At 33.4% G+C, this 21201-nt stretch overlaps 2 protein-coding genes across 2 annotated transcripts; one reads left to right on the forward strand and one right to left on the reverse strand.

Moving 5' to 3' along the window:
- LOC109353578 lies at positions 8502-11395 on the reverse strand. Its single transcript, XM_019595914.1, has 7 exons — positions 11260-11395; positions 10903-11211; positions 10301-10494; positions 9598-9793; positions 9434-9519; positions 9255-9346; positions 8502-9159 (listed from the first exon to the last, which is right to left on the reverse strand). Exons 2-7 carry the CDS (start codon positions 11194-11196, stop codon positions 8909-8911), a joined length of 1113 nt encoding a protein of 370 aa, XP_019451459.1. The 5' UTR covers positions 11197-11211; positions 11260-11395; the 3' UTR covers positions 8502-8908.
- Positions 13276-18750, forward strand: LOC109353520 (nicotinamide adenine dinucleotide transporter 1, chloroplastic-like). The gene is made up of 9 exons (XM_019595833.1): positions 13276-13541; positions 13653-13745; positions 13943-14049; positions 15045-15093; positions 15253-15362; positions 15873-15967; positions 16066-16154; positions 16238-16332; positions 18231-18750. Exons 1-9 carry the CDS (start codon positions 13475-13477, stop codon positions 18465-18467), a joined length of 942 nt encoding a protein of 313 aa, XP_019451378.1. The 5' UTR covers positions 13276-13474; the 3' UTR covers positions 18468-18750.

Genomic DNA, 21201 nt, shown 5'->3' on the forward strand with positions numbered 1-21201 from the left:
ATATATATGTAAGCAATATATATTTCTTATACATTGAGGTATTATGCAATCTGAATATATGCATATATGTTATATATGTAATCATAGTTTGATCAAATATGCTCATGTATATTCGAGATTTTTAAATATTGCATGCTTCCGCTATTGGTTATGAAAATTGAGTATTTAGGAATAATGAAGATAACTTTTATTCGCTTCCGCTGATGTAAATTATAAGTAATTTGTATTATGAATCATTACAACATGTGTTGAAGTATATATTCAGATCTGTGCATGAACGTTACATTAAATTTTATGACTCTCTTATGTAATATGTATATTATATATGCACTAATGTCTTAATGTTGGACATTGACTTTTATTACCTCACATTTTTTGCAATTGTTAGAGTATATGTATAAGGTATATATATATATATATATATATATATATATATATTATATTATATATATATATATTATATTATATGTAAGCAATATATATTTCTTATACATTGAGGTATTATGCAATCTGAATATATGCATATATGTTATATATGTAATCATAGTTTGATCAAATATGCTCATGTATATTCGAGATTTTTAAATATTGCACTTATTGTTTTCAATTCCTTTTGAATATGATTATTGCATAAAACATGTACCTACCATCATGAGTAATAAAATATATTACGTTTAAGACACATAAATAAGGATTGAAGTTAAGTTATATATATTATGTTAAACTTAATGCTTGTAATTAAATATATATTGTGTATATATTTTATTTTGGAAGTGCATACATACATATATATATATATATATATATCTCTGTGTGTGTGTGAGAGAGAAATAATTGACCAAATATATATAAAAGATATGCTTGTGATGTTTTAAAGTTGAGCATGATCATATTCGATTTAAAATTTATGATATTGATTTGTGTATATTTTTTTATGTTTTTCACTCTGGATCTATTTTGTATTTGATTAAGATTGCATTCATTTTTATGCATTGATATATAAGTAATATATCTTTTTTGATTTAAAATTATATTATGGGATTAGATTTGTTAATCATAAAAAATATCAAATCTGAAGGTTTTAATTCCAAGATCATAATTTTTTTTATAATGGACCATATTGTTTTTTTTGTCTGATAATTATTTTTGAATTAATTGATGCAATATGTTGCCAAAGTAACTTCTATTGTGAAAATTGATTAAAATTACATAGATGAGTTTGAGATTATTTATGTGAATTGTGTTCGACCCAAAGGAAGATACAATTTGGCCAAATAATAACATATCTGTCATAATAAATATGTAACAATTATAAAAAACATTCATGTGAATAATAGTCGCTCCAAAGAAAGGCTATTGTTTGACAGAACTAATTATTAATATTTGATCATTACATTGAGAGTACCACTTATAAATTAATTTCTCTGTCCAAAGACTAGAAATTGATGTTGTGCTAGGTATCTTGTGATGGGTCTATTATGTGAACATGTCTTGTTTTATGTATATTACCTAACTTGTTTGTTTAAATGGTTGCAACACTTATGGTTTGTTACATTGTTTGGATAGCTTGCCTTGCCATGTTTAATCATGTATAAAATGATAATATTTTTTTTATGGAAAATTCAAAGGGACCATCACTAGAATTCGAAATGCAGTCCTTGTGATGAGAATAATGCAATGCTATCAATAGACTATAATGTATATATATATTTTTTTATATGTGGATATAAATAAAATATGTTTTGGATTAAGGTTATGTTGAATCAAACTCAACTAAATGAATTTTCTTTTAGAAAATAAAATTGTTTGACATTTTAAGTGAACATATTAAATAAGAAGTCGTCAAAGTGACATTTTTTTATTGTGAATTCTTCATGATAAATATCAAATGCTAGTGCGTATATGTATCCATGCGAGTATTCATCGCCCCAAAGGAAGATTAAATATTTGGTTGGATTATATACACACATGTGATGCTAAACATGTGATTATTATAAAGTTGGATATGTGAATGATAAATCAGTTCAAAGAAGAATTTTTTATTTGACATGCATTATGATCAATATTTAACCATTACAAATAAGAGTATCATTAGTGATTGATATAAAATATCAAGCAAATTGTATGTTTGCATTTTATGCGAATAGTGATTGGTCCAAAGAACGATTACTATTTGGCCCAAATTACAAACATACTTATTGTAATAAATATGTGATAATCATATGATTTTCCATGTGAATAGTAAGTCGGTCCAAAGAAAGACTTATTGTTTGACAAGATTGATTATCAATGTTTGATTGCTATATTAAGTATATCACTTACAAGTTAATATTTTGTCTACAAACTAAATATTAATGTTGATGTGCCCCACTATCATTTGAATTTAAGTATTAAAGTTGAATGTGAGTTTAATTGCAAGAATGATTGCAATTTGTTTTGTTCTTTTACTAGTACTGCAAATATTTCTGCTCAATTTAAGAACATCTCATTGTTGAATGGTACAAACTTTAAGGTCGATAAGGAAGCCATAAAAAGTTTTCTTGGTTGTATAGAGTTAGATCTAGCACTTCAGGTGGAAAAACTCATTTATACTCTGAAAATCCTCGATGAGGTTAAAAGTGAGAAATGAGAACACTCTAACTGAATGTGTCTAATGATTATGAAATACTCTATTCTAAAAGCGTTTCGGGGATATATTTTTAGGGTAAGAGTGCAAGGAAGTTCCTTGAAGAAATAAAATCATACTTTTCCAAAAAATGAAAAGATGGAGACGAGTAGCCTTTTGGCTAAATCCATCTCCATGAAGTATAAAGACAAATGGAACATAATGGAGTACATTATGGAGATGTCTAATCTCACATCAAAACTCAAGTCACTTAAGTTAGAGCTTGATGATAACTTGCTCGTGCACTTGGTTTTGATCTTGCTTTCTACACACTTTGGGTAATTGAAAGTGAGTTATAACACTCAGATGGACTATATGCAATAGGAAGAGAGACTGTAGAGAAATAAGACTGAAAGTGCTTAATTAACTATGACCTCTCAGAATAAGATAAGAAAGGACAATAAGGATGCTGTAAAAATGCCAATTTGTGTTTTTTCCTCAGAGAATGTGGAATTGTTCTGCAATACACTATGTCAGGCAAACCTAGCATGAAGGGTGTTGTTGAGCAATTAAACCGAATTCTTAAGGATATGGTGAGAAATATGATTAGTCATTCTTCCTTGCTAGAGTCTCTTTGGGGGAGAGCTTTAAAGACCACAATTTACATCCTTAATAGGGTGTCAAGTAAAGCAGTTAACAAAACTGCATATGAGCTTTGGACTAATAAAAGATCAAGCTTAAAACACTTGCACATTTGCGGTTGTTCAGCTGAGGCGCGAGCTTATAGGCCGGATGAAAGAAAACTGGACTCAAGAACAGTTAGCTGCTATTTTGTTGGCTATGTTGAACACTCTCGGGACTATAAATTTTATGATCCTACTTCAAGACTCTTTTTTGAGATGGGAAATGCAAGATTTCTTAAGGAAGTTGATTTTGGGAAGGATGATAACATAAGGAATGTTGACTTTGAGGAAGAACGATTCACTAATAGTGAACAAGTTCTTGTGCCTATTACCATTCAAGGAATAAATTCGGTAATTGAAGACAATGTTCAGAAGAGAACATAAGGAATGTTGTCTTTTAGGAAGAACATGTCACTAATAGTGAACAAGTTCTTGTGCCTATTACCATTCAAGGAATAAATTCGGTAATTGAAGACAATGTTCTGAATATTGTCCATGACAATATTTCAGAACAAGACAACAACGAGGTTCTCCCTCAAGTACTTGTAGAACAAATTCAATAACCTCAAGAAGTAGAAGTGTCATTAAGGAGATCCACTAGAGAGAGGAGAAATGCAATTCCTGATGATTATATTGTATTTTTTTCAAGAATATGAGGATGACATTGAGTTAATAAATCCATTGAATTTTTGTCAAGCCATGAAAAGTTCTAACTCTCAAAAGTGGATCGATGCTATGAAGGATGAGATGAAGTCTATGCTTCATAATGACGTTTGGGATCTTGTCGAATTACCTGAAGGTGCGAAACCTATTGGTTGCAAATGGATATTTAAAACCAAGAAAGATTCAAAGAGTAATATTGAGAGATATAAAGCTCGTCTAGTAGGTAAATACTTCACTTAGAAAGAAGACATTGATTATAAAGAAATCTTCTCTTCAGTATATTCGAAGGATTCTTTTAGAATAATATTGGCACTAGTAGATCATTTTGATTTAGAGCTACATCAGATGGATGTTAAGACTGCATTTCTAAATGGTGACCTTAAGGAAACGATCTATATGGTGCAACTAGAAAAATTTGTGTCAGCTGGCTTAAAGTCAATGGTATGCAAATTAAAGAAATTCATATATGGCCTTAAACAAGCTTCTCGTTAATGGAATCACGAGTTTCATCAAATTATTACCTCGTATGGTTTTGAGGCTAATAAAGTTGATGATTGTGTGTACCACAGATTTAGTGGGAGTAAATTTATATTCCTAGTATTATGTCATACTACTTGCGAGCAGTGATATGAGACTATTGCATGAGACCAAGAGATTTCTAACGAAGAATTTCGAAATGAAAGATCTTGGAGAAACTTCTTTTGTATTAGGTATTCAGATACTAAGAGATCGCTCTCAAGGTATCCTAAGGTTGTCACAAGAAAGCTATGTAGATAAAGTCCTAGATATATTTGACATGAAAGAAAGTAAATCAGGGGATACCCTTATAGCTAAGAGAGACAAATTTAGTCTCGAATAGTGTCCCAAAAATGACCTTGAAAGATACGAGATGTAAAGATTCCTTATGCATCTGCACTAGGAAGTCTAATGTATGCTCAAGTTTGTACACGTCCTGACATAGCATTTGTCATGAGAGTTTTTGAAAAGATATTTGAGCAATACTGTAATGCATCACTGAAAGGCATTCAAACTAGTTATGCGTTACTTAAAGAGAACAAAGGAGTACATGTTCACCTATTGAATGTCTGAGAATTTAGAGATAATTTGGCACTTTGACTCTGATTTTTTGATGTCTAGACAACAGACACTATACTTCTAGATATATGTTTTTTTCTTGGCTGAATGTGCTATCTCTTGGAAGTCTGCTAAACAGACGGTCATATCTCCTTCAACCATGGTTGTGGTGTTCATGGTTTATTTTGAAACATCAGATCATGACATATGGTTGCGAAAATTTTGTTAGTGGCTTACGTGTGGTTGATGGTACAAAGTCAAATTTTATTGTCATCAAGTTTCTTGTTGTTAAAGAAAATTTTCAAAATAGACAAATTTTTATAGAACATATAAGGACAAATTTTATGCTAGTTGATCCACTGACTAAGGATTTGGTACCTAAAGTCTTTCATGAGCATATTGCTCATATGAGTATTGCTCCTTAGGATACCTTAGTTCAGTAGGAGTCTATATGTTTTATGATATACTTTGGACGTCATATATAATTTTATGCATAATAAAGTTGATGGTTTATTATTCTATTTTGAACGCGTGTATTGTAACTATTGTGTTGCAATTAAAGACTTTGGATTGTTCTCACTAAAGAATAAAGAAGGACCAATTGGAAATAGACATGTTTGAGATCACATTGCATAAAATTTCCATGTCACTCATTCATATTTAATCTATGTTATTAAGTATATCAATATGGTGATCATCGTAGTCGAGTCACGTTTAAATGTGATGAAGGTCATGGTGGTTCAATAGTTGATATATAAAATGAACCAGATTGTATTAAGGAGAAGTCTAAATATAAATAGCATACAAATACACGCCTAAAGAATATGTGATATAATTGTTTCAGGAAAATATGAAGCTCAAGTGAGAGATTGTTAGAAATTCATAATTTCTAATTAAGGTGGACATCATATATTTAATACAATTATATCAACTATTTATTTTGGGGTTACAAAACAAGTGATCTAATTAATGACAACCTATAAGACTTCTAAAACTGATAACGAATATAGACTTAATGAATGGATACCCGAACGGTTGACCCATAGGGGATAATGGAAACCCTATAAGTTAACACATAAGGAACTGTTATGGCCCCCAACACACCAAATAGCAAATAGTTTTCACCTCTCCCAATCACAGAGAAAACGAAGGTCCCAAAAGGAATTAAGGATTTGGTTGAGGAAGACCATCATACCAAAACTCTCTCAAAATGTATATCAAAGGAGTAGATCAAAGAACATGGATTCAGAGATTCAGGTATGACTTTATATCCTTGTTTTATATTATGTATGAGAATCATGATATTCAGGATTCTAGAATTGATGTTTCACCAATCATCAGGAAATATCTAACACCTTACAATCCTTTTACCATTCATCACAGTCAGAGCACATTTTCATAGTCGAAGAATATCATTGTCCTCATCAGCTCTATAGCTAAATCCTTTGGCCTACAATGCCCCAAAGAAACCAAATTCTTCTTCAAATCTGGTATGTGGTGGGAACAACCAGTGTCAAGTATCCACTCATCTGTACTATAATTTAATGATACAAATAGTAGATCAACTTTACTGTTGTAACCAGAGTCATCTTTCTGTGCAATATTTGCATATGTAGATACTTCATCTCTCCCCACCGACTTGTTAGGACTCCATTCATTGGGACAATCCATTTTGTAATGCCCAGCCTGTTTGCACGTATAGCACTCTACTGGTGTTCTGCCCCTAGAATTTGGTCTTTTCCCTTTGGCAGGACCTCCGCTGCCTTTTCTTCTCCCACGCGCTTGGCTCCCTTTCACATATAGGCCATCACTCTGAGACCCTTCACCTACATTTTGTCTTCTTTGAGTGTGGGACAGAAGTGCAGATGTGTTTTCATCCAGTTTGATTGAGTCTTTCCCGTACGTCAATGTTGTCACCAAGTGTTCATAGGAATTTGGCAAAGAACACAATATTATTGTTTTGTCCTCATCATCAACTTTCACATGAAGTTTCTGCAAGTCATTGATCATTTGATTAAAATTGTTGAGATGTTGTTGCAAGTCAATATCTTCAGGCCATAGAGTCTCTGTTTCAAATACAACTTATTTGTTAGAGACTTAGACATGAACTGCTTCTCTAATGTCTCTCATACCTTTGTTGGTGACGTCAGATCCATAACATGATACATCACCTCATCTGTTAGACAGAGTCGTATGGTTCCTGCAGCCTTGTCCTTCAACTCTTCCCAATCTAGTTGATCCAAACCATCTGATTTATTCTCATGCAGCGCCTTTGATAGACCTTGTTGAGCCAACACATCATTAACTCTCCTTTGCCACAATCCAAAATTACCAGTTCCATCGAACTTCCCCACCTCAAATTTGGCACCTGAGTTAAGAGCGTTCTAATACCAATTGTTGGGAACAAGCGAACAATCAGATAGTAAAGAGTATAGAGACAAGAGAATAATGCAAGAGATTTGGTAACGAGGTTCGGCCAATTGTGCCTACGTCTCCGGGAGTATTGAGCGACTACCACTATATATTATTAGAGAATAAAGATTAGTGTTTGACTATTCTTCTCCTTGTTATATTAGGTTTACATAACATAAATATATAGCCCTCTACCCCAAGCATTTTACATTAGCCCAAACACATAACTTATATTGCTATTATCTAGAGACATGAGTCATTGCACAACATGGCAAGCCATTGGCATATCATTTCTAGTAAAAAAATTGGTCTCTCGTTATTAGACTGAGCTGTTGAGTGAGTAATTTTTTCACCATTATTAGCCACAATATGAATGAATGCCTTCGGATATTTACTATATTTAAGGTCATTTGTGTGAGTATGAAGTTTCCAAGCTGGTATGCTCCTCCGTCATAAGTTATTGCCAGGAATGACAAACAAACCCAGAACAAATAAGTACACATAAGAGGGGACTATATTTTATTCCTGGTTATGCTTAATTCGAGCCAAGTTCTGAATCAATTCCCCCTCCTTTTCATGAAAGAGAAGATTGAATACATGGAAGCTGAATCTAACATGAAAAGGGTTAATTTTGGACAAAAAGTGCTAGAAAAGGAGCAATATTGCAAAGACCAAAGTGACACATTTCCGTACGCATGTAAATCTATGCACAACCGTGTGACTTATCATACTGAGATATCTTCCTCTGACATAATCATCAGTTTTCAGCGACAATCTCACATCGTTCAACTATCTTTGCTAAACTTTCAACTCGGCTAATTTTACCATTCTAATATCCCTCCTTGCCTAATTCATATTTCCATTATTCATCATTTAGAGGGAAAATAAACCTTATTTGCACAAACAGTAACTATCAGCAAGAAAACTAGTGTTCCATAATGAAAAATGTCAATCATAAATTACAGCATTTATAGCTTCTAAGAAAAACTCTGACCCATGATTGAGTATGGGTGTATAATGGAATGAGAAGAGAACGCCAGAGTTATTCCAAAATTTCGTCATCATCAGTAAACCATTGGAGACTGACATACATAAATTCACTGATTTATACTCATACCCCACTAAAAAGTTTAAGGTGCCCCCAAACAAAGTAAAAAAAAACAGGGGGCCTCATAATTCCAATTTCCTATATGGCAGTTATTCCATGCCCTGCTTGAAAGCATGCAAATTCTATTGCCTGGAGCCATTCATGGAGACTGTAGAATTCAAGTGACTCAGATCATAAACTCTCAGTAAATGTTGTATACAGCAACTCCGATAGGGGTGCATAAAATAATCATAAGGAGCGGCTGAATCAAGATAGTTAGTATGAAGGTTTCGTGCTTGATGGTTAACTTTGATCTCGTGCCATTAACACTCTAGTAGGAACATATCTGAGTCTGTGGAAGAATACTTTGAATCATATCCACAGTCATCTCCATTGGAAGATGCGGCTAACAAAGTACTCATAATCATGATGTTTGACCTGCAAACTTTGTAGCCAATCAGAAGCCGCCTGCAATAGAGCATTCACTTGCTCCCATTCAGATGCTCCATCAGGAGACAAAACTGAGCCTTTATACTTAAAAGAAGCAAGCCCAAAAATGGGAAGAGACCTGTTTAAAGATCTATGAACACCTTGGACCTTCCTGCCACTAGAAGCACGATACGGCTGATTTCTGCCTGTGATAGTTAAAAAGATACAAGATCAGATCCAATAAATCAGAACTTCATTTCTTATGGATTGTTAATTGTTAGAATGGAACAGATAGATATACTTCTAGACTTAGTTGACAGCGTATGGAAGGTCAGGAAAGATGCATCCAGACTCTTCAGTGTTTCGCCAACTGGTATTCTATAAATTGGATACCTGGACCCAAGTTCAATTTGTTATAAGGGCAAAGTGGAATACAGGCAATAACTTATAAAGAAAACAGAATAATTTTTCTACACCTACCAAGCCACAGAAAACCAACTAGAAGGCGATAGATCACTACTCCTGTACTTCTTTAGGTTGGGAAACTCAGAAGCAAGGGCAGAAACCTGAGATGAAAAATAAATCAGTGTCAAAATCACGGGAGGAAAGAATCTAATAGGGAGATCGTAGAATGCATGACTTGCCTTATTGTGTAAAGGAGGGCGAAGATGTGGCTGAGCTCCTTCAAAATATTCATATACAAGCTGCCCAGTTGAGTTGCAAACCTCAGTTTCGTAAGTAGGGGAACTCATTGTAGTTCCTTCTCTCAAATTTAGTCTGCTCAGTTTCTGAGAATAAATATCAATGCTTGCCGCCTCCTTTGAGCTCTCATCAAGCCTTCTGATATAATATGAAACCAGCAACATACAAATTATCTTCACAATACCGGCATCAAGCACGTAACAAAATGGTTACAACTTGCTTAGTGTAATGTACTAACTTGGTGAATTTCACACCTCACACCATACCTTATGTGTAATGTGGATTTCATTTAGAGAGACTCATTATCATTTCAATTAATCAACTTTCACTCTTAAAATTAGGCTTCACATTATAATAGTACCCCCCAAAAAGATAATGTGCTAAACAAATTGTCACATATCTCTCAAAATACATTCACTGAAGCCAGTAATTCACTGAAGCAGCAATACAATTCAAGTTTATAACACCGTTAGAATTATAGTTGATGGATTAATCATCTCATTAAAACATTTCCCAATACTTTAATGAGTTAGCATGTATCGTTGAACAAGACAAAGAACAAACCAAATATCAACATATAGTGGAAGAGTGTACACTAAGCAATGATTAACTGGATACAAGAGAAGCCATGCTAAACGAACTTACCTCTCATCTTCGTATAGTTGAATTGCAGACAAATATGGAACATAGTATTGCTGAATGGGGTCGCTTCCAGTTACTATTAGTGGAACTTCTACACCATAAGCACTAGATTCTGTAAATGAGTCCCAAAGATCTTCAAGGAAGAACGAAGGATCCGCATTAGAGTGAGGAAGAGTCCTATGTCCCTTCATTCCATGCTGCACAACAATCCAAAAACTCATTAATTCACTTAACAGCATAAACGATAGAATCGAATGCTGAAAGCACTAATCAGCATAAACGATAGAATCGAATGCTGAAAACACTAATCAGCTTGGCAAAATATGCCTCATTCAAACAACAACCCGGGACATCGCAAAATATTAATTGTCTCATTCCTACCGAAAATCGAGTCGCCCAGCTGACAAAACTGGGTTTGTATTATCAATTTATTGAATATATCTTAACATTTTAATTTTATTGACCCATCACAGAAATTATTCAAAATTTCAGGGCACAAGAGTCCACAAGTGGGGTTATAACGCCAATAAGAGATAACAAAAAATATATATATAAAAAATTTCCCACAGTTAATATTGATTTGAACACGAGATTCTATAGAGTACCTCATGTGAGATTTGAGCATGAACAAAAGGGGTGAATGAATCCAAAATTCGATCGAAATTAGTGGAATCAGGTGTAGTCGGTGGTGAAGACGATGCAACCGAGTTAGGCCGCAACAATGTCGAGTCATCAGACCCGGTTCGCGTATCCGGTTCAGCTGAACCGGGTCGGGTTTCAGAGTTCAACGGTCTCTGAAGTTGTTGCTGCTGCTTCTGGTTTTTTCGAACAGCAGGAGGGCAATAGAACCGGTCCGAACCTTGGGTTCTAGAAGGAACAAAACCATTAGAGTTTGACATTATGAAGGAACGAGGTTGTGATATTAACGGTGGGAAATGGGAATTGTTGTGGTTAGAATATTGGGAGTTGAGGGTTTAATAAGGGTTTTGGAGTGAAATTGAATTGAGAATGAAAACTTGTTGTTGGCGTGTTTTTCTCTTTATATATAGTGAATAGTTAGTGGAGAGAGTGGGAAAGGAGTTTTGTTTTTCACTGTTTTTTATTTCCTATATCGTGGGGACTTTTGAAGACACATTTTGATTTTTGAGGTACCTGAAATTCCAGAAAATCAATGACATTGTCAACAGCTATTATCCTGTTCGAAAATCATATATCTTACTATTATACTTTATTTATTATGGTTTACAAGTTACACATATTACTTCTTTATGAATATGATGATTTATAGGGGAATTTAATATAAATATATAATATTACTTATTTTCTTTCTAAATACTTATACAAATTTTCTATCCATGAAAAATAACATATTAATAAATGATATTTTATTTATTAATAATTAATTTACAAATCATATATATATATGAAAAATTATAAGAGAATTTAGCATGAGAATATAATATTATTTTATTAATATATACATTTTTCTTAATTTAAATTTAATTGGGCTTGATTTTGGGTTGGTTAATATTTTATGGGATATGAGATGAACTCTATATGGCTAGATCAATCTTGGTTCCTTTGCCTAACACAAATTTATGACTTATTTAATAGATTATAAGTTAATAAATTTGTTGAGTTATTTACTTTTGAAGTTATCTTTCTGAAAACTACTGCAAGTTTGTCTTAATAATGAGAGCTAAAAATAATTTTTAGATTATGTTTTTCTTAAAAGTTAATCGAATGGCAGACTATATTAATATTATATCGATGTTATATTTTAAGTCATTCAACAATTTTTAGATAAGTGTCCAAATTTTCTAATTACTCTAGTTTAATCAATTTTAGATAGTTGCCATTTTCTAGTTTTATTGATCAATGACAACCATTGGTAAAAAAAAACGTAAACTAGAGACTCATTTCCTATTTTGTTAAATACACAAATTCGTAGCATACTTTCATTCCTTAATATTTTTTTTGATATTGAATGATAAAAAGCACATTTTATTTAAGTGGACAAATCATACTATATAACATTGTTTGAACATAACACAACACCTACTATTTAGAGAGTTTTAGACATCATCATGTAAGATGAGAGATTTTGAAGGTTTGTTGAGTTACCTATATCAAGCAAGAAATTCAAGTGAAAGATAAAAACATCATATTGGTGGTTAAGTAGGGATATTTTAGACACTATTGTCCAAGTGTACATGCGCTTCCATTGTTTATATGCTCATTGATATGCATACATAGTATTATAAAGCCCACTCAAACTTAAATTATCATGTCACTTACAAAGAAATAATCCATCTCATGTCAAAGCTTGATTTAACAAGAGAGTTGTATATGTAAAACTAACCTCCAACCTTTACAGAGTTGTCTACAAGTATTGATAAGTAAATAAAAAGGTAAAAAAAATCATACAAATGAAAATAAAGTAAATAAAGAAATTGATGAGAGAAAATTTAAAAAGAAAATATATTATATGAATTGGACAAATCATACTATATAACATTTTTAAGAAATTAAATTAAATTACATCACAATTATTTAAATTTTATTTATTTATTTAATAATAAGTCTCACATTATCTAATAGAATTGCATTAAGAGTTCAAGACCTGATAGACAAACCTACCAAGCAAAACAAACAATTAGACTAAATTTATATGCACACCCCAAAGGCCCGGAAAATGATTATGGGCAAACTCATGGGAATTGTTGATTTTCAATTACCGTAGATTGGATATTTTTTCTAGTATAACCTAAGAGTATTTTTATATTACAATTAAGAAATTAATATCTTTTAAATTGTATGACTATATTCCAAAACAACTATTATTGACAAAAATCTATATCTAAAAATTTAACCAGACTTTAGACAATTAGGAATCAAGCTTTTTTAAAAAGGAAAGTCAAGTCCGCAAGTGAATGAAGTTTGTGTGAATTTGAGTCGTCTTACAAGTTGAACCTTCCACGTCACCTCGATCTTATCAACCCTAATTTGATTTCCTTAATAAACCAAATCCAGAATTCGAATCCCGCGTAGATATAAATCCCTCCAACATGAAACTCTGTTTTCCTCTCATTCCCCTCTCAATAGAGGACTTCTCTTTTTCAACCATTTTTCATTTCTTATTTCAACAATTTCTCATCACCAATCATAATCATAATCATGTCCAATCCTCATGCCCCTATTTCTAAGGGTCTCCTTTGCAATGCAGGTGCTGGTGCTGCCGCTGGTATTCTTTTTTTTCTTCACCCTTTTCCTTTTATATAAATCTCCCAACTTAATCATGTTTAATAAAATCTTTTATAATCATTAACGTTAAAAAAATTGATTTTTGATGTAGGAGTTATTGCTGCTTCATTTGTTTGCCCCTTAGATGTAATCAAAACTAGGTTGCAGGTTGGGGTTCCTCAGCTCCCTAATGCAACTGTTAAAGGTACACCATGATCTCATTATGATTCTTATACAATTATTATCATTATTTGCATAATAAAGAGTTTGAGTCGTTGTTCTTAGATTTATTAGTTTGATAATGATAAGGGCATTTACATTTTATAGTTGTTGGTATGGAGTAGGAGGGCAACTACAGCTGAATGTTTTATGTAACCGGATTTGTTCTTTTTATGTTATCAGGCAGTCTTATTGTTGGTAGTTTGGAACAAATAGTTCAACGAGAGGGTTTGCGTGGCATGTACCGGGGGCTAGGCCCAACCGTGTTGGCTTTACTTCCAAACTGGGCGGTGAGTTTACTGTTCTTAATTTCTTATGCCTGTTTTTAATAAACTATTCTGCTATCACTGTTGGTAAATTTATTAATTTCTATTCCAACATATAGAGTCTTATCTTGTACAGTTGTATTTGGCATCAAATTGACAAGGAAATATATCTACCAAGTAACATAGTTAATCAGAGGTGTGGTTAGCTTAGGTGGAAGATGAAGCGAGGAAAAGTCGAGTGAGATGGTCTAGGCATGTGTAATGTGCGGATTGGAATGGTTTAATGATGGTGATATGTAATAAGTAATCTCTTTAAGAAGATGGGAGGAAGTTTGAGAATGGCATGGGGAGATGTATAAGATGTAATTGCTGAAGGTGTGTAGTTGGGCTTATACTACTTTTCTTTTCACTGTCGGAAACAGATTGTGTACTTAAGTGTACCAGACTAAGCATAGTAGCACTACTTTCCTTGAGTTTCATGTAGTTTGACTCATGGCTAATGTGGATGTCCTCTAGTATTTGGGAAATAGGATATGACTTGTTGATAGACATGGTGCTTTATGTGGAACAAGGTACCATATGTTGGTATGGATATTTGAGATCTTGGACAGAAGCTAATAGGGTATATGACATATGAAAGAAGTGTCCTTTTAATCTTCAAGGTTATGCCTTTTGTTGTATCTTCGTGCCTAATCTATTGAACATACCATCAGTACACATCTCTATATGAGCCCATTTGATGAGGCTTTTTTATATAAAAGAATTACATTTGCCATTTATATTGTTATTCGATTGCTTTTACTAAAAATGATTATCTAAAAAAAATGAAATTCAGCTTTTAGGATAAGCTGAGTTTTTCACCTTCTCATGAAATTGTATCTCAAGAATCACTTTTTTTAAAAGCCTAAATAAACAGGCCTTTTGTCAGTGGTGTTCAGTTTGTCTACACTATGTATTAAGCAAAATATACTGTTCTACACCATTAATATTCTGAAATGCAGTTATTTTCTAACCTGCAGGTTTATTTTACTATATATGAGCAGATCAAGAGCCTACTTTCTTCTAGTGGTTAGTTCGTAGTTGATTTTTTTTAAAGCTTGCCAACATGGTGTCTCCCTCTCTCTTTCTCTCTCTGTATGTGTGTGTACTTGCGGCTGCCTCTGTGAGTGTGTATACATACTCATTTGTGCAGATGTACAAATTGTAATAGCTATGGTATGTATGCAGATGAAAGTTGCTGTCTTTCAGTTGGAGCTAATGTCGTAGCTGCTTCTGGGGCTGGAGTTGCAACTACCTTTGCTACAAATCCACTTTGGGTTGTCAAGACTAGGCTCCAAGTGTGTTTCTTTTTAAGTTCATGTCAAATCTTATATTTATTGTCTTCAATTTCCATATGCTATCAACCTATAACATATAATTGACATAATTCATGGGTGTATTAAATGCTTAGAATTTTATAATTTCATTGTCTCTCTAGCGTACAATTACTAGACCTATGTGGTCATGTGAGATGAGAAAGCAACGAAGGCATCACAAATTTGACATAGTTTGTTGGTTTCAGAGTAACATCCACGCAAGATGACAAAACCTCTATCCATTGTATGGGAAAAAGAGTGGACTCATTAGAAGCCAGCTAACTTAGATGATTTTGCCTAAGGGGGATCATGTTATCCCTGTAGGAGAGGATTTATGGACGTAGAAGAGATTGTAGTGATTAGTATTCTAGTGTTCTTATAAGTATATAACATGTGTAGTTGTTAAACTACAAGACTTTCTTTACCCTGTATTCATCATCAGTGCATTTGTGTATATTCTGCATAATAAGCTTGCTTCCCTTTTTATTGCAGACCCAGGGAATAAGACCTGGTGTTGTGCCATACAAGAGCACACTATCTGCTTTAAGAAGAATTTCTTGTGAGGAGGGCATTCGAGGGCTGTACAGGTTGGTGTTGCTTATCATGAATGCATCATCATGGTCACTGTATAATCCTTTATAATTAGAAATCTATTGACATCTGAGGCTTCCTTCACTGTAAACAGTGGCCTTGTACCCGCTCTGGTTGGTGTCAGTCATGTCGCCATCCAGTTTCCCACATATGAGAAAATAAAATTTTATTTGGCAAAACAAGGTAAGTCGATGTCTGTTCTAGTTCTTTGTGACGACTCTTTAAAGTTTTGACAGTTGGTTAATTTGATCACGATTTTGTATCAGATGAAAAGGCAATGGAAGAGCTTGGTGCATGTGAAGTTGCAATTGCCTCTTCAGTCTCCAAATTTTTTGCATCCACTTTGACATATCCTCATGAGGTATGTTGTTGAATGATTGACATAAGTTTAGGTGAAGATATTTGTCCGTAATCATAGGTACACGTACCTCCAGTTATCTAGCCTTGTAAATGAAATTACATGGCCAGTCAATTGAGGAAAAATTACATAGGCGGAATGATTAAGAAAGATATGGAGATCAATGCTTTATTAATAAATATGATTTATGATAGAATATTATGACATTGTCTGATCCCGCCTAGTGGGATAAAGGCTTGGTTGTTGTTGTTGTTGTTTGTCACTCTCAATATACCAGTAAGTTGGAGTCTCGTGTATTGGGTCATCCTTTTATAAAAATTAATTGATATGCCATGACATCAATTTATTTTAACAAGTACTATGTTATTTAAAACCCAAGTAAATATTAGATTGCATATCTATGAATAACCAAATGATCTAAAATTTGGTGCTCATAACCATCAAGTTAATATCACATTATTCATTTGGTTTGATTGTTTAATTTTGTATTCTTGAAAAAGCTATAGGTGTCCAAGCATAGTTGACAAAATCGCAATTTATCGCGTAAGATCATTTGATTCTACGCTTCCTGGGAGCTTGGCGAGGTGCGTGTTTTGCTAAAACGTGATCTTGCAGGTGCAGGTAGTGATAAGGCTCATACCGGGCCAAGGGTTACCAATGTATATAAAAGGGGAAAGAGGAAAGTTTGGTTAGAATAAATAGAATAACAAACTTTCCTTTTCTACCCTTGGGTAGTTAAATCAGTTAGAAAGGCATTGCTATAAATAGAATAGTTTTAAGGGGGAAAATCAGTTTTGAGTTGTTAACCAACTGATTGAGGAATCAGTGGAGTAGGATCGAGGGATCCTTCATTCTTCTTGCAATCTTGTAATTCTTTCTCTCATTCTTCTCACAATTCAATAAAATTTCCTAGAACCCTAGCAGAATCAATTTGATTCTGGTTTAGGGGCATTTCCCTTTAATTTCTTCTACTTTTCTATCTCTATAGATACCAGTGTCTATCAGGTAGGATCACCGAGTTACCTCGTGAGATCGTAAAAGCGGGGTGAGTTGTGCGATCCTGTTGAGTGGTGATGGGGCAAATATATTGGAGCCAGAACTCATTTGACCCAGGCCCATTTCGGGTTAAAAGTCTCAAAGGGTTAAAAAATCCCATGAAACCCCACAAGACCATCAAACCCCACTCATTTCCTGTCTTCTTTGGAGCTCCCATGATTCCTCACTCGTTTTCCCTCTTATTCATTTGAACTAGAGCAGAACCATTGTCATTTTTTCTGTTCAAACCGTTGTCGTGTCTGCCATTTGATCTCCCTCATTTTCTCACTTTGTGTAAACCCAACACGACCCAAGGATGATGGAGCAGATTGAATTATTTTTTTTTGTTGATAAAGTTGAGTAGCCATTGAGCAAGTGTGTTTGTCTTACTCTGTTCAAACCCCACACAATTTGAAATTTGCTGCTTTGACATTTCGGTGTTGGTGCGTTGCTCTGTCTTACAATGTTGGGGTGTGTTGGTTCCAGCTTTGTCCCTATTTATTTATGGAAATAATTGATTATGATTCTAGTTTATAGTTGATTATGTTGAAGGGTATAAGTTGAATCAAATGTTGCTTAGTTGTTACTTTTTTGTGTCTTCAACATGTTTTTTAATGTTGAGTAGGATCTTACGATCCGTGTTACGATCACACGTTTTACGTGTTCACTTACCCCTCTCAATCTCATGTAAGATCTCGCTCTTGTCAACTATGTGTCCAAGACTCCCTACACCTAGTGTCAACGGATCTTGTCTCTGTAGTATTTTACTTTTTGATCTTCCCTTTTTAAGAATCCTTATTCCCCATTTCTATTCTTTGAGCAGACAGTATCAGAAAGGAGCAAATATTTTTGTATTTGGTTTGCAGATTATTCGTTCCAGACTTCAAGAACAAGGGCACCACTCAGAAAAGCGGTACTCTAGTGCAACGGACTGTGTTAGAAAGGTATTTCAACAAGAGGGCATCTCTGGTTTTTACCGTGGGTGTGCCATCAACCTACTGAGGACAATACCAGCTGCTGCAATCACATTCACCAGTTTTGAAATGATCAACCGTTTTCTTGTTTCAAGTTTCCCTTCAGATACACATCCTTCTATTTTGTGACGAGGGATCATGGCGGTCGTCTATAATCCTATAGCTGTAGAATGATACCGACACATAAGCTAATCTGGCTGACATATTCTTTCTATCAATTGGACATAAATTGAGGCATCTTTAGTTCATCAAACCTGTACAAAGTTGTCTTGGTAGGTAGGTGGACTGATGTTATTGTTAACATACTAGTGATAATGGCGATAAAGATGTTAATTGTTCAAAGTTGTCCTGCACATGTTATTATATTTTGACAATGCTAAATGATAAGATCTTGCTAAACATTTTTTTTACCACAATTGCTGCATCTAGGAATCTAGATTCATAGGTCAATTACTGTGTACGTATGTTTGACATTTTTTTAAATTTGTTACTGCGTTGAACTTAATATGTATGGCTGAGTTGATGAGTTTTTTTAAGTGATGCAGCCGATTGCATATTTGATTTGGTTGTCCATAGTATTCTTTTTATTGGGGCTACCTCTCTGGCATTAGAATTTACTAGCTGATGTGCTCCTTTTATTTATCTCCTCTTTTCAACAACGAAATTCAAGTTATAAAAGAACAAAAAAAAAGTAATTCAATTAACTGCCACATGAGTTCTGACTCTAGGAATTTGTGTATAAATTTTCTCTATCTTACAGTCACAGACTCATAGTAAGGTTGTTTGCTTTATACCCCGAAGATTATAAGTTCAAAATTTGAAAAATATCTTTGATGTTTTTGACGATAAAATTATTTATATCTATCAGTCCTAACCCCACTAAGTGGAAGTCTTTTGTAATGAACTTTTTTAGGGTATGACTACATGGAAAAGAACTATGACCCTGTACAAATGCCCAAGAAAAGCCAGAAGCGAGGGACAATCATAGTAGGCCCTGGTTAAACTTATGTTGAACGCTAACTACATTATAAAAAGAAAACAAAAATGTATTGGGAGTACTGTTGTGAATGTAGGCTTAATAAGTTAGGATCAGGAAAATAAAATATGTCCAGGTAAAAAAAATTGGGAAAGAAAGTGTCAATCATTACCTTTTTCCTTTATGTACCAAAAAATCATTACCTTTTCCTTTTGTTTGTTTAAAAAATCAAAAAGTATTGAAGAAAAGCCTGTAGGGACTTGCAAGAGTGGATTGAAGCTTCTTTTTTTGTTGATAAAATTGCTATATTAAACAAGGAAGAAAACTCAATCTAAACATTTTAGGCGAGTTGAGTAGTCATAGTCATAATCATCTAGCTGAGAGGTTTTTCTCCATCTCAAAATCTCAATAAACTATCTTGCAAAGCATGCTATCTTTCAGACTCTGATGATTTTTTTTGTTTATCTGTAGAACAAGTGGCTCAATTATATATTATATTTTAGTTGTTTTTAATCAACATAATAAAAAGCTTTCCAATTTAATCATAGATCTAGATTAGAAAAATCATCTCCTCATTCCATGAGAATGCCAGTTAACTTATGGTCTCATACAATTCAAGGTAATGATGGTCCATAATTGGACAACTCACTATTGAAAATAAAGTGGGGTTAATCACAAAACATTAAAGACTAAAGATTAGCATCCAAAGTTTGAGACATGCCTGGTGAAAACACATGGTATTGGATTCTTTTATCATGTTCTCTCACATCCAAAGGAACAAAAGAGAAAAAAAATTATGTGGCTTTATCTTTCTTTGACGTTGATATCAACATGATTTATATTTTTTCCCACTTCATTGAAGGTGGAGATGGGATAAAATGAGAGAGGGTACTAATTGATATTGATTATTGAGGACTAATGTTTTGTGAGTGTTGGTAATGATGTTGTGATAAAAGAAGCATGTTAGCACAAAGTACATAGGATCCTAATTTGGTGCATTCTCTCAAACTAATTGGGTCTCAAATAACCCGCCATTTACCCTCTCTTCAATGGCTTAACATACCATGTTATCCCTTAAACTTTATCACTTCGTAAAATTGGTTCATATATAAATATATTGTTAAATAATTAGTAGGTCAACAAGGAAACCATTGCAACCGCAATTATAATAATAATACAACAATGTAAATTAGTTAGCATTGATATTTGGAGGAAGACGCCATCAAAATATAAAATCGTTTGAGAAAATGACAAGTAAACTTGAGAATTAAAAATGATTAATGCCTTAATCTGTATATATATATATATAATAAAATTAAATAAGAACAATCTAATAGTCAAATTTAATATGTGTTTTTATAATGAAGTTTGTTGGACTGGATATGTATAAATTTATTGGACTCAACATGTATAGATTACTGAACATATCATGTTATAGATAAGCTAATAGATTTAGTGATACAGGGGTTATTATAAATGACATATCCCTTCCTATTATTAAGCAATATGACACTTCAATACTTTGAAAAAGTAAATCTGAATCAATTTGCTTTACAATTTATCAATTATCCATAAGATTTGTCAATGTCATTGCTCAATCAACATATATCATTTGAGTTCAAGATTGTTGGTGAATTGCGTTTTAGGTTGGTTGATTGCATCATATCCATATCCATATCCATATCTATATTCATATTCGAAAACATATCTGGGACTAGAAGTAGGAACTGGATATGAGGATCAGAGCAGGGGGCATTATTCTTTCAGTTCCAACTTCATCATAGTTTGGTCAGTCCAAAATGGCTACCTTTTTACAAAGCGTGGTGTCTGTGGGGGAGGATGAGAAAAAGTGACAGAACAACTTGTTTTATTTGTTTCTGGATCATT

This window comes from Lupinus angustifolius, chromosome LG08, assembly GCF_001865875.1.
Source record: "Lupinus angustifolius cultivar Tanjil chromosome LG08, LupAngTanjil_v1.0, whole genome shotgun sequence".
NCBI lineage: Eukaryota > Viridiplantae > Streptophyta > Magnoliopsida > Fabales > Fabaceae > Lupinus > Lupinus angustifolius.